Source organism: Anser anser (assembly GCF_964211835.1).
Source record: "Anser anser genome assembly, chromosome: 4".
NCBI lineage: Eukaryota > Metazoa > Chordata > Aves > Anseriformes > Anatidae > Anser > Anser anser.
Genome location: NC_139724.1, coordinates 4,198,967 through 4,214,036, shown reverse-complemented (window position 1 = coordinate 4,214,036; position 15,070 = coordinate 4,198,967). Strand labels below are relative to the sequence as shown.

Below are 15,070 nucleotides of genomic sequence, written 5' to 3'. Positions count from 1 at the left end.
CTGGGACCAGCACAGCTCCTGCACCTGCGCTCTCTGGCTCCAGCTTGCATCATTGCCAGATGCGGGGTAAATGAGGGGATGTTTACCTGGGCCTTCAGCGATGTTAAGTCCTTCCAGCCTAAGTCTCAGTGGGCAGGAGGAGCTGTGGGATCAAGTCAGACGCAGCACAGGGTTACGTTCATCCCCATAAGAGATAACAGGCCTGAAGTGCTTTTATCTCCCTAGACCTGGCCTTGATTGCAAAATAGAAAAAGTGATCCCAAGTAAACAGTGCTCCCCCCAAAATCTGTGACCTTATGCATCTTACAGACAGATGCTCTGAATGTTCATCAGCCAACATGTGCTGTTTATCTTATGTAGATAAAGCCACGTTGAAAGAAAAACTCAAGTGAGACAGCAGAAGAGGTGAACAGCAAAACCTTTGTTAAGCTGTATTTAGCTATCTGTCTAAGGAGCACTTGGGAGAAAGGGTTTAAATGCCTTCAGCAGTTTCTGTGCCACCATCAGGGTGTAAATTGCATTGTACAGCAATTGTACAACAGCATTGTACATCTCCCCAGCCACCCCAAACACAGGGCTGAACCAAACCTAGGATTCCCGGTACTTTTTGTAAAATCCCAGAGGAGAAAAATACCGACTTCTGCCCCCCACCCCGCAAATCCTTTATCTGGGACCTTCAAAGCGTTTTTAGCAGTAATAAATTACTCTATATGACATACTCCAAAATCAATATTTTCTATTAGTTTCCTTTATTTCCTTTACCCACTACCATTTTGAAGGCTAGATGAGTTAGATGTAAGATATAGAAGAAGCCACATGGCTTGTTTTTAACAGGTGCAGCTAAATCAGCTAAATTTCTGTATCATTTGACACTGGAGCTCATGCAGTAAAGCATTGGTGTTTCATCATCTTTTTTTTTTTTTTTTTAGGGAAATGCAGTATCTCTGTGAATGGTGAATTATTATAACAGCGTGATCTGAACAGGCAACACCACGCTCTGCATCTTCGCTCTTACCAGAGGCTCCAAATGGCTTTATCCAGGTAGGACACAGGGAACCCGAGTGCAATTTTCTTCATCATCTGCCCCTTGGCTTGGTGGAGGTGCGGGCAGTGCTGGGTGCCGTGGCTGAGGCTGTGTGGCAGGAAGGATTTAAGCAATGATTTCTTCATCTCGCAGCCCCACGTGTGCCCATCATGGGCTCCCCCCATGCTTTTGCCCTCCTGCCTCCACCTCCAGCTCGCAGTGCCTTTGCTCAGGAGCCTGCGGTGGGGATGGGGGCGTTTCGGCAGGGATCTGCTCTTCCCAGGCGCCGGGGAGAACATCCATGGGCAGCGGGAAGGGACCACGAGGGCCGGGAACGGCGATGGGTCTGGTAACATGCCTGGGTAAAAGTGATGCTCACACAGTAAGGGACACGTGAGGGCTCGGATTTTGTTTCTTACGGGAAATGCAGAGATTAGGATTTCCAAAGTGTAAGTGTAAATAAACAGGACATTCAAGCACTGACTGAGCTACGCTCAGATCATACAGAGTCACGCACACACACAAACACAAAGAAAAAGCAGATAATGCTTCTGCTTGGCACGTGAAAATATGAACTGGGCAGAGGTTTGCTGGGAAGCGACAGGCAGAGTAGCCACGTTGTAGTCCCATAGCCAGGGAACGGCTCCTCTTCCTCAACAGCTGGACTTGATGGCAGCATGGAGATCTGAGTGGGTGTTACGGATTAATAAAACACAGAGAGGTATTTTGTTTTGAACCAAAAGTTAAAATTTTATTTGGAATATCAATATACCAAAAAAAATAAAAATAAAAACTTCCTTTTATGTAGTGAAATAGCCATTTGAAAATGGTAAAATAAAGATATTTCTCATACTATTCTCTCCTAGCTATTGTACATGTATTTTTTTTTTTATTTTATTTTTTTTTCTGAACAGAAATCTAGCTTGAGCTTTAAGGCTCCTTAAAGCCTAAAGCACGTAGTGGCTCTTTTGAGAAAGCAGATAAGTCAATCAAAGCTGTGTTTCTTCAGCAGACAGGCCTGTTTGAAGCTCTCCAGAGCCGGACAGATGTGAAACTTCTCAGGAAGCTGCTGTTTCAGGGGAATATTATTTTTTACCCATTGGGAAATACTCTCTAATCCCACTTCATGCAGCATTTTATCAAGCTTTATGATGCACTGGGGAGGCCCCTGGTCCCCCTTAGCTGTAGCGCTCTTGTGCAGAGCTGATCCTATTTGTGTTTAATTTAAGAAATCGTATTCTACTCTGTGGTGGTTGCTCTGCTAGAAAATAAAGCCTGCAACAAGGCACTGATCCTGCCCTTGCCCCTGTAAGCAAAAGGTTTCTGTGCCCGTGTATGGCTGCACTGACCACAGTGGAGCATTTGTGGTAGCAGGACAGGGAGTTGTCCTTTAGCTTGCTTTTAATAAAATAAATGGAATGGAAACTGTATTGAAGTAAAAGCGTGGAAACAGACCAACAATGAGTTGTAATTCTTCTCTTTTAGAGGACTCATGGATGTGAGGCTGGAAAATATGACTAAGGACTGACATCAGGGTCTGAGTGATGCCCCGAGTGATTCGTGTCACCATTAACCAAACTCAGGGGGATTTAGGTCTGGCATCGCCCCTGCCACTGGGCTGGGATGGGCCAAAGCAGAGCTCTCTGAAAACACTGGGCATCTCACCAACAACCTCATTTTCAGGAGGTATTCGGCCAGGTCCTGAGCTAACGTGGTATGGTCTGCAATCTGCTGAGCTGTCTTCCTTGACCAAAGCCATTTTTGTAACTCAGAGCGTATCTGCGATTATGATTTATATATAAATGCTTCTGTTATTCGTTCTGAAGCACAGCACAGCGTGCAAATACTGGAGATACGATTGCACTAATGTGTTATATCTGGCATGTGCTTACAAGGCTACTGTTTCACGGTCACAGTAATTGGTGCCTTATACTGCCTGATACCCAAAAACCTGATACCGATCCCTGAGGTGTCGTCATTCCCAACTAACCCATTCTCCCAAGCTTTTCCTTAAGGGAGAGAAAACCAACATGCGCTCAGGCCTCTGCTCCCCCGAACCAGCCACAGCTTTCAGGTCAGGAGCAAGGTCTCGTGCCGCAGGAGGGTCCCTCTGCCTCCAGCCTTCTCCCAGCACAGCCCTGCCTCCACTCAGCCCAGCCTCGCCGCAGGAGGAGTGGTCGGTGTCAGGGGCGAGCCTGGAAAAGCTTCCTCAAGGGTACCGAGCAGCTCTCCTCTGCGCTTTCCTGCAGCCTGCGCTCCCAAAGGAACGGACTTTATCCCTGCCACTCTGCTGGGCTTTTCTGAGTGATTCCTTCTGCACGCTCATGCCCTTATCTGGTGAGTAAAATGCTTTTATTCGTTTCCTGTGAAGTCTGGTGAGAGATGTCTTTGGGAAGCAGCCACTCGTGTTATCAGTGATCCCAGACACACATCACTTGTGACTCTGAGTCAAGGTTTGTCAGCATGAGGGCTTTCCTTCTCATCACGGGCACAGCTTGAGGAGGCTTCCGAATTACCCAACTTCGCGTTGTTTCCCTAACTAGTTGAAAATATTTTCCTTTAAATGTTCACTGCACAGAAGCAGTGCTCAGGAAGAACCAAATATTGCTCGTAACTGCCTAAGCACAAACCTGTACCAACTGCACTGTTTTTATTTCAGTGCACTGGATTAGTGTGTCAGAACACAAAACACAGACCCTGGCCCTGGCAGACTGACCTTATCATCGGTGTAACTTTCCTGACTTCAGCAGTGCACCCCTTAACAGCGTTTCCAGCATTTGTGCTCCTTGCCACTGGCCCCATAACGTTTGGTATGCCGTGTGAAGTTTGCATTTCCCAAGGTGTGTGTGAATGCAACACAACTGCAGCTTTTCTGAAAATCAATAGGAAAAAAAAAAAAAAAGAGTCCTGCCAGGGGACAGAAAGGTGTGAAAGTGTGACCTCCCCCCCCAAGGCTCAAGCCATGGGAAGTAAGGAGGACCCAATTAGCTGTGTTTAGGTTGGAACAGCTGGAATATTATGGAGGTGTCACTGCCTTAGGGTTGGCTGCCGTGCTGTTCAAGTACATGTGAGTGGGTTAGATGTGATGTCTAAATATCATGCATGCACTTTTTTAGGAAAAAAAAAAGGAAACCAGTATGTGTTGGCTTTGGTCTCCCTCAGCTTCCATAATGCCAGTTGCTACATCTGACTCCAGTGGAAAACACTGGAGGAAGAGCCCTATGGTATGGGACGGCAAGGGCACAGAGCTGTGGGTGCTGGGATGCCAGCTCCTGAGGCAAATGGCGGCGTGACACCCAATTTCTAGTGTGATGGGAGATGAACCCTGATTTGTCCCTTACGTGTCTGATCTTGCTGCCCCTTCCCTATATGTGTGCTCGCCTGCAGACTTGTCCTCCCCTTGGACTCCCACTGAATTCAGCACCAGCTTCCCCTGCACATCTGGAGCACATCTGTACTGCGTCTGGAGGGGGCCTGGTGGGCCGGTCCCTGCACTGGAGCCGCTGCCCAGGCAGTAAAGAAGGGACAGGGCCCTTGGCATGGCTGGGGACACCTCCAAGCCCCCCAGGAGGCTCGCAGGGAGGCGGGCAGGTCAGGAACAAACAGTAGAGAGGCACCCATGAGGGCTTTTGGAGAATGGGCTAACGGAGGGTGAAATGCCTGCTCCACTGAAGTCAGTGTCGGCATCTCCAGCGTTTCCATCAGGTATGCACAGAATGCTTTTTGTCTGCTTGTTTTTTTTTGTTTGGTTGGTTTTTGTTTGTTTGTTTTGTTTGTTTGTTTGTTTCTTATGCAATTAAGGAAAAGGGTGTATGAAACATGGTGGGTTGTTTGCGCACTCATGAGCAACCCACCCTGTTTTCTGCCTGCTCAACTTTGGCTGCAGCTCTTTACCTAGCTACGAGTTGCTTCGTACTTGTAAAGTTTATTGTTTTTTTAAGCTGTTAACTGCAAGCCTCCAGTTACCAGGGGATGTGTGCAGCTCTGTGCATGGCACAATGGGGCCTCTACCAACACTTCCCATCTAAAGGTAGGTGACTCTAATTTTGCCTTTTCCCACTGTTACTCAGTCTTCATAACCCGCTTCTTAGCCAGGGCAAAATTAAGCGTGAGGAAAAAGGCTTATTCAGCATTATAATTATCTACTCCCAAGCTGTAAAACAAAATGGTTTACACATTTAATTGGCGTTGTCTAATATTTCCATGTATACAGTAGTCCTATTAATGAATATCATAGCTTCATTACGGAATATCACATTTTGCTATTTGTTGTGTACCATAAAAATAACGTCAGCACATCAATAACTTAAATAACACAAATGTAAACTTATTTTCTGCTTGTCGTAATTATGATTTCAGCCTATGGAGGCTTGTTGATTTGTAAGACCATTCACATAACATGGAATGTAACTTTATTTGTTTTTCTTTTGTATATAATGAGACACCAAAAGCCCTTGTCATCTCTTAACAAGATACTAAAGCAGCTCTGTTTCATGAATGACAGCACAATTAAAGCTAAAAATCATAATTAAAAAAAAAAAAAACAAAACCCTTTGCACTGTACAATCTCAAATTAAAGCAAGGAAGATAATGACAATCTTTTGCATTAGCCAGGAAACGTGATTCTCTGCCACTGGGCTTTTTTTCTTGTTGACAATTCACAGAATGTGTATATGGGTGTAGTTATAGGTGTGTATATCCTACGCAGAACAGCAGTCCCTATTTTGTTGATCTAGTTCTTCTAATTGTTTAGTTAAGCTACCTAACTGATACAATTTAGAGTACTACATTAACACATTTAACATCAAGTTTACATACTTGCGTCTTTGAAATACTAGGAACTTTTACACATTTTATTTGGCTTCGTAAGGACTGGAATATCACAGATAATGCAATCTACTCGTCTTTGAGAGAATATGGCTGTTATCAACTAGCTCTCTAAGGTTCAGAGTGAAATACGTTTCTCCTTATTTCTGTAGCTGACTTCAGAGAAGAAAAGGGTCTCCTTAAGTGGTCAGTCTGATGTTACAGTACAGACTCTGCAGAGAGAGAGATACACGTTTAGTGAAGGACGATTCCCTCTGGACATTAGAGCTAAGCCGTTGCAGCAAAATCACTCCATTCAGACCGATTTCCTATACAAATCTCAAGAAAAACCTATTCCGAGCATCTTTTGTAGTAATATCTCCACATGACCAGAGGAGGGCTCTTGGCACATCTTTGCCCAGCCTGGCAGGTCGCCTTGCCTCTTCCCAGATCCACAAAAGCGCACGGCGAGCATCCGTCGTACTGCTGGCTCTGCTCTGAAATCAGCGGGTAGAGACGTCGCTCGCTGCTCGCCAGCTAGGCTGGCTTCTCATTTCCCCCATTCGATTCCGTGTCGCTGCGGGTTAATTTGAGATTAGCGGATAATTCTTAAAAATCATGGTCGGGGAGTCGCCTCCCCCTCCTTCCTGAACATTCATCTGCTATTAGCCCCTGGTAATTAAGCAAATATTGATTGATTTAACCCTCTATGACTTATCCTGCTGCAGAAATTCCTTGCCTTTAGCTGAAAAATGCACTTGGAAAATGCACTCGCTGAGATATGTATTGCAACAGTGCATCTTTTCACATCAAGCTCTTGTACGAGTACTGCTCCTTCCTGCCACCCAAGCGAGGTGACTGCCTTCCAGCTCTGCTCCCCTGGCACAGTACAGAGCGGAGAAATCAATCTCGTTTCGCTTCCGTTCACAACCACGATGATGTTCAACCACTTCTACACAGGTGTATGTGACATCCTTTTGGGTTTTGTTTTGGCTAAAGGTATTAACCTTTTACGGAAAAGATTTTAATTTTGCAATCCTACTGGTATCGTAGATAGATTTTTTTTGTCACCTCTCTGCTTTGTTTTGTTCAAGTTTAACACTGAAAAACTATTAGAAAGGATTTAGAAACTCGATTTTCATAATAAAAGTCTCTCTTCCATCCTGGGGAAGCTTACTTTATGTACTTTTCCCCCCTCAACATTATTCCTTTTCTCTTTTCTTCTTTTTCTTTCCTTTTTTTTTTTTTTTATTTTTTCTATTTCTCCTTTTCTCCTTTCTTTTCGAGAGCAGACAGGTACAAGAAGGAAGAAGTCTTTCATCAGCAGTCCTTTGAGATAGAGTAGATTTCAGTGAGTCCTCACCATGGTAGGATCATAAACTTACTGGGTTAAACCAAGCTAACTTTCCCTAAGCTGCCATGTTTGATCTGCACCATACATATATGTGTATCCTTGTGCCATTTTCTTTTCTTATAATTTTGTTTTTCTTGATGACCCTGAGCTATGGCTTCTGTCTCATTTCTACCACTAGTCAACCTTCCTTGCTTTTGTCGTTTTGCCGATATAGGCCTCGAAGAAAAAATGGCAGAAGAGCACAAAGTAGCTGAGGTACATGAGAGAGGACCAGATGATGTTCTGCACGTGGGAATGGCACTGGCCATGCTGCATCCAGGAGAAGACCAGGTAATTGATTACACAACCAACCAGCATCTGGGTGATCTGCGACAAGGTGATGAACATGGCAAACTTGCGTGAGACTCTGAAGCCAGCAGCCCGCAAGGCATAGTAAGAGTACATAACGGCGTGCACTCCATAGTTCATGGTCATAAACCAGCCACCGCCAGCCACCATGTCCTTGTAGGAATACCAAGAATAAAGTAACACAGTAATGTGATGGTACCAGTGTAAGAAGATGAGCTTCTGTTTCCTAAGAATAATGAATATTGTATCTCCTGTAACAAAAAAGAAAAGAAAAAAAAAAAACAGAAGAAGAAAAAGGGAGGGGAGGAAATGAGAAACACATTGAACAGTTCCACAGTTTCTGAATTCTGCAAGGCTCTCTTCCCATTGCTCTTTCTGGAGTATACACTTCTGGAGCACGAAAAAACACCTCAGCTATTGACCTCAGAGCTTGTCTAATTTGACAGCCTACTCGGGTCTTATTTCTCTGTGATTTATGCCAAACCAGAGTATCCCCATTTTGTTGTGTGGACAACCCCTGTCTGAAGACTCCACAGGTCTTTTGCTGTAAACACAGTCTGTGAAAGCCTGAAGTGACGCAGGTGGATGTACGTGCATCACCTCAGGCTGTCAGACTGTCCATCACACACTGCGACTAGAAGAGCAAAACAGAGAGCAGAAAACCCAAGGTAGAAGCAGCAGTGTCCTGCCATTCAAGTGCCTACCTGCATACCAATCCTAATTAAATTTAACAGCGTCTTTTGAGTTACTATGCAAAAAGCTATTGCATATTCAACCTGTATTATTGAAAGGTACGTAATTGCCAGAAAAAATGCTTTTAGAAAGTAATTTGTTCACGTTGAAATGCATATCCTTTTCTGCAAATTTGTGTTACTGTTGTAGAAAAGTAGATTTTATTCCAGATTCCTGCCTTTTTCTTTCTTCTGCTTCTTGTGATTGCACTCAGCATCCCAAATAGATACACTATATACGTATGCTATTTGTTTGTTGTACAGTGATTCCAAAAAGATCCCTAAGCTTTGAATCAGGGGCCTTATTTCTACATATATGTATCCCTGAAAATCCAAATTATGAATGACAGTGATGGTTGGAACTGAAACTGCACTGTCTGCACTAGGTCTGCAGTAAGCCATAATGCTTCTGTTTATCTCATTAGCTGCAAGATGTTGATTCACATTTTAATAAGTAATCACATGATCAATTTATTGTTGACGTGCAGTTCTAGCTGACATTTTCTAGTTTCAACCAAACTCGATTTCAGTGGTTTTGCAGTACTTTAAGCAGCAGGAAACCAAAGGGTTCTGACACAGCAAAACAACCGGTGTCTGTCCCCTCACTGTGTTTATGCTGATGAATTGCCGTGCTGTAATTTGCTGAATCAAATTCTCTGCTGAAAGGTAAAGACTTAGTTTTGCTGTACACCTGAACACGGTGAGTTCTGCAGCCCTTTGAGGTTTCGTAAGGGTGTCCTCTGAAAGGAAAGCTGGAGGGCTGCTAAATCACCCCTTCCTCCTTCCCATTAAAACAATCCTTTCTTACACTAATAAGCTGTGGGATAAGAACACCTGCAGACAGGGTATGAGGTTGGCTTTGGCAAGTCTATAGTAAGTATCATTCCAAATAAACTGCTGGAGAAACAGCAGTCTATAAAAATCCACATCACACTGGAATGGGCATTGGAAAAGCCAGAGATGTTGTGGGAAACTGGTTTCTATTTGGAGACAGTCACAGCTTTCAATGTTTAGGGAGGAAGCACGTTACTGTTCATAATTGTACGCCCACACGTATATTTAAGGATGAATGTTGCAGAACGGAGGTAGGATCTGACTCGAAGCCGCTTGCTGACACAGCTGCTCTAGCCCAGCCCTCACTTCAATATCCATGGGGTGAGTGGCTGCTGCTGCTGCTATTCAGATCTGTCTGTAATCACTGATGGTTTCAGAAGCAATCGGCCAGGCCTGGTAATGCTGAGGGAAATGCCAACTTATCCTTTGCTGTGGGATCAGGACATGTCCTCACAAAAGTTTCATAGAGAGCAAAAGGGATGTGATGTTTTCTCATCAATCGCATCATGACCATAACGTTGACCAGTCCCTCAGGGCTGAGCCTGGACCTACAGAGGTCATGGCTGAACTTGCAAAGCGTGAGAGCCCAGCTCAGAGCAATACTGGACTTGTGTCTCCTGCTACTGACAAACACAAAAACACAAAGCATATGAAGCGTGCTTGACTGGCAGGCTCAGGTATAAAAAGGGTGGTGGTGAATTCCTGGCAAACTGCTGTAGACTTGAAAAAAAGTCTCTGGAATTCAAACTACAACTTTAACTACGGTTTCTTGATGGAGACTTATTAGCTTTTCCTGGTTTTCATTCTTCCCACAGCTCTTACTCTGTAGGGAAGCCAAATACCCTTGAGCCATGGCCACTTGCAGATGAAGAAAATGTGCACCAGCCGGAGCTCTAAGGAGGAATGGGAAAGCCTTTTGCCACTTACAGGATGCCTTGCTGCTGTGAATCAATGGCTGATGTCCCGTTGCTGTTACAGATAGATAAAATCCATTGCTGGCAGGTGGGCTACGTGAATTAATTGACAGGTTGGTGACAAGGCAGACCCCAGTCCTTTAAATACACTGGAGCTTAGCGAACTTCACGTTTGAGGACGTGGACCTACATGTTTTTGTTACATGAAACCAGCATCATCGTAGGTATGCTGAAAAAGGCTAGGAGAAAACTCAGAAAGCTGAGCTGTAATTTCAGCTTTGAAGGTTTGTCTAAATGAGTCACACTGTGGAGACTTGGAGCAACCTAGATTATATATGTAAGTACCTGAGACTGCCCTGTATTGCTAGGGCAACCAGCTGAGGGGCTTTACACTTTGCCACATGAATTGAAAAAGTGCAGTTTCAAAACAATGGGAAAGACCCAGCTATTTTCCAGGAGGACTGAAAGAGGCAGAGGAGAAAGAATAGCGTTGAGCCTGATGGCATCTAGAGAATGCTCTCTTCGTTCTGCTCTAAATAGGCGTGGAGAGAGAAAAAGGGAGAGAAAGTTACTCACCTAGTTCGGGTGCTTTGCTTAGCACAAATGCATATGCCCAGAATTTGCTGACAGGTCCAATGTAAAAACTCTGGTCACACACTGACTGCTTCAGGCCTTTGGTCATCAAAATGTACAGCATGAAAGGAGCAGTTCGAACAGCACCAAGTATACTTGAAAAAAAAAAAGAGAAAATGAAGAAAGTTGAGTAGATACTTGACATCTATATGCCATCACTTCAAGTCATTATGAGAAAAAAGAAGTCATAAATGTGCTAAAATAATAAGCTTAACAGCCTTGGAGTAACTCTGCCAGCTTCTAGGAAGTTATTCTGAACTCATACGTGCAAAGTTGATTGCAGTAATAAAGTATTTCCTGCTGAAAGTCTGGAACAGTAACATCAATGGTTTTTATTTCATTACTACAGGAACGAGCCTTCAGTTTTCAGCACAGTCGGAGACCCCTACTTCAGCTGCAAACAACGTGCAGAGTTTTGATGCTGGTGGCTGGAAGACTACAAGAAACAAGTTAATAAAGAGCTGTCATCAGCTGTCATCCAGGACCAACTCCCTCCTCTGATTTCCTGAGTTTTCTCCTGTCTCTCCTTGTGCATATTACATCCACAGGAACAGCGAAAAGCCCAGGTAGGATGCACAGACTGCGGTAGGGTGCTGTGGTCAGGGCTAGCGTTTTGGTGCATGTGCTGGCTTCATCTCTTAAGGGGTCATGGCTAACAGAGGAGCTGACTGGTTGAATGGTTGTAAACAGCACAGGTTCACTCTCACCTCATCAAAGCCAGATGCAAGGTAACAGTGTTTTGTAAATAAGGAACATTATGAGATTTGCAGTGATACTAATTGGTGCAATTACAGAGGGGATAGGTTCAGATAACAAAAGACATCCAGCTGACGTAAGGAGCTTCTGTCTCAGCAGTGAGGTGCTTTGCAGAAGTAATTGCCTTGCTGTTCTACAGCAAGAACATGCTTGCCCATTATTTAACACTGTGGTTTGGTTGGCCTTCAAAAATCATGATGAATACTGGGTGAAACAAGAAACTTTCAGAAAAATGGAGCAAAGAAAGGCCCAAGCTCCTCTGGGGCTGAGTATATCTTTATGCCCATATCATACGTCCCTCTGCTTCTACTCAGCTCCATCTTATCTCCCCTCTAACTTCTCTGTGGCCCTGTCCTACTCACGAGTTCTCTGGTTCCTGCTCTGCCTCGGTGTCTTTTGTGAGTATCGCATGGCAGCAGGCCAACCAAGCCACCTGACACTGATGTGTGCTGACACGTGTGGACAATGCAAGCTATCAAATACGCAAAGTAGGTGAAAAAAGGAACACTTCATCTGAAGCTGCAGATTCTCTATCACTTGTCCTTGTCTTGTAAAGCCAGTATTCTTTAAAAAATGGTTTTTAAAATCATCAAGGCAGCCTCAGAGTCGTGGTCTATGGCAATTCTTACTCGGTCAGAGTAGATGGTTCAAGTACAGCTGCTGAGCATAAAAACTATTGATCAATATTTTATATATTGATCAAATATATATTGATCAAATATTTTATTTGCATAAAGTATTTAGATTTCCAAATCTGCATTATTAATATAACCAGCCTGACTGTTGGTAGCAGAAGCAATGCCCTTTGCTTGCTCCTGTCCACTGCATGTACTCTGCAAGCGAGTGGAGCACCACGCTAGGAGGCTCTAAAGCCATGTTGTGCATGGGGACAAGTGTTATGTCCTGGCTCCTGCACCACGTTTTGTTGCATCAGGTCTGACTGCGCCATCAAGAAATTCAGACAACAGTCAACATTGCTCAGTTCTCCCAAGAAGCTACTATTATTAGCTGCTGTTTGTATGGTGGTATTTGCTTGTGGGCTCTCCTGCCAGCCAAGTCCTCCTCTGCTATGTGTAAATTAAAAAAAAAACATCCTGCTGTGGTACAGGTTTACTGAAGTTCAGGTAAGTCTGGGTTTCCCAATAGCGCTGCCCAAAGTTATGCATATATTATGCTTAGTTATGCTTAGGCAAGACAGTAGTTGCAGTCTCTCACATACAGATTTTGGATTCATCCAGCCCTGCACAGAGAAGAGAAAGAGTGAAGTATTCTGAGCATCTACGCAGCCCGTAGTGCATCTTCTCCACGGCGGGGTTTTCCCTCCCAGAAATGCTGTCTGTGCATGCTTTTCTCACGTCTTTCTGGCATCAGTCCTTCTCACTGTGCAGAGTGCCCAAGCTTGCTGTAGGAGTTTTGAAACTGGGTGCAACTTGTTCTGTGTCTTCTCTTTAGCATTTCACACATGTTGTGTTTTCCCAGGAGCTGCATTTCTCGTTCCCAAGAAGACAGGAGATCCTCACGGAGATGTGATCTGATCACTTCCTGAGGCAGTGAACTCCTCAACTTGGCCAGGGCAGGCTGCTGCTTGCTCTTGCATTTTGGGTGGTGGCAAAACTGGGTGGAGGAAGATTGGGCAGAATAGCTAAAGATACACAGCTGGTAACCTAGTTCTCCCATTAGCAAATACTTCAGTGCTGACATTAAAATGGGAAAAAAAATAGGAAATTTTAAATTAGTAAATCAAATAGCTGCAAGTAATGGGCCTTCGCTTGCACAGAAACTATACTGCTCTTCTAAAATACTATATATTTTTGAAGTTTTAAAGCCAAAGAGAATTCTGTGCCGTGAGCACATGCTCAGATAAGAGCACTGGTTCAAGCAACAGGCAGACATTGACTTAAGTGCAGGTGACTCAGTGTGGATGGCCGTGGACTTAATCTGGACTGATATGCGAGCAGAAGAGTATTCGCCTTGTAGGGCTGGCACAGTTTCACTCTGCTGTCCTTGGGACTGCAAGGATGTAACTCTTCCTGTCTTTCTGTTTAGCAACAACTGCAGAGCTCTCCTTGGAGTGTACACACACACACACACACACACACACACATACACTTTTCTAATTGCAGCAGGAGTAATTTCATGGCACGGTGGCATCCTCTAGGTCCATGACTCCAGAAGAAGTGGCTCTGGCTACTTCTCTACGTGGTGTGAGTCAATCTGGTCTGAAAGTTTTATCAGTAAAGAACAAGTTAGGTTTTAGCATAATTCACAAGGGTGGCATACTGGAAGCAACTGATTCAACTACCTAAATACGTGCCATGGGAAAATAGCTGTTTATGTGGTGTGCTGCACACCAAAACACCGACTTGCCGACAAGCACACGCCCCTGGAGAGAGAAAAAGATCGAACACAAGTCTGCAAATATGCCTTGGACACGCAGAGACATTGCTGCCTGTTATGCCTCTGCCACTTAACCTTGTTTGCTCTGTAAGGTAAGATCAACCAACAACTTTCTATCTTGCAAAGACATGATGTGCAGCAGAGTGATGACACGGCTTGCTCAGTAAATCACTTCTGCTTCATTTTGTCCTCGCCCTGCTCTGTGCTGTAGCCTTTGTGAGGTATTGAAATGAACTGCTTACCAAAGCAGTCTGTCTCGCACGAATCATCCGCAGGGATTTTAGAAATAAGGTAGCAGTGAATTACTGTACAATTACAGCCTTTTGCAACTAGAGAGACTGATCAGAAACAAACTGCACTGGCTAATGCAGCTTTCTCATCTATTCAGACTCAAAATGTCCTACATTCGCCTCCCTCCAGGCAGTGGCTGCTCTGGTAGACTAATGAACGCCCAACTGATATTTTACTGTCTATAATGTGATCAAAATATATCCGTGAGTAAGATAAAATCTAAAGTTTTTTCCTCGCAAACTCAGTTTCAAATGAGGGCCTCAAAACCCATCATACATATGGGTTAGGACAGCAGTTATGAAGGAGGGAAACAGAGGGTCAGGAGCTATCTGATGTTGCAGAGGAGGACAAAGTAGGCACTAGCAGCTGAAGGCTATCCACTACTCCAAGTCAGAAGGGAGTGAAGCACGTGTTTTCCAAAAGCCTGAGAGGGCGGCAGGTAGTTCAAGTCTTCTGTCCAAACCTGGCTGTCACTGTGGCAGGCTTGGCCATGCTCCTCCTCATGCAGGTACATTCCTGCACTTGGCTACTGGCACCCCTGCCCAGGATCAACACGGCAGCAATCAGCAGGGAATGTGACTGCAACTTTAAAAAAAAAATATTCAAAGAAAGCTAAAGAAATGCAGTCTTCCATTTATCCCACAGCAATGGCATTATTGCGTTCTGTAATGTCCTACCCAGATTTCCTACTCATTTTGATATTCTGCTTTCACATCTAGAAACAAGCCCACGCCCGCATTTTTCAGCACATAGCCATGGACAAGTTCAAGTTCAGCACAGAATACATCATTTTCTGAAAGCACTTTAGTGCTGTGATAACCACACAGTGGAAGCCTTTCGCTCAGGTTTGTGTCTGAGAAAACCCAAATAAGCTGACCGAATGCTCTGTGCGAACCGGCCTTGTCTCTGCAGACTCAGGCAAAGCCTGGTGTCAAAAGTGGAATGTCGTCTTTTGTTTTCCAAAGTGTGCCCTCCTGTGCTG

General features: G+C 44.4%; 1 protein-coding gene across 3 annotated transcripts in view; it reads right to left on the bottom strand.

The window, feature by feature from the left end:
• Positions 1 to 1,748: 1,748 nt before the first annotated feature.
• ELOVL6 (ELOVL fatty acid elongase 6) overlaps positions 1,749 to 15,070 on the bottom strand; it is a 70,210-nt gene continuing 56,888 nt past the window's right edge. For all 3 annotated transcript variants that reach the window (XM_083834554.1, XM_083834553.1, XM_083834555.1), the window contains 2 exons: positions 10,588 to 10,739; positions 1,749 to 7,783 (listed from right to left, as the gene is read on the bottom strand). In XM_083834554.1, coding sequence (XP_083690680.1) covers positions 7,359 to 7,783; positions 10,588 to 10,739 — 577 coding nt within the window. In that variant the 3' untranslated portion in view covers positions 1,749 to 7,358. The remainder of the gene's footprint in view (positions 7,784 to 10,587; positions 10,740 to 15,070) is intronic.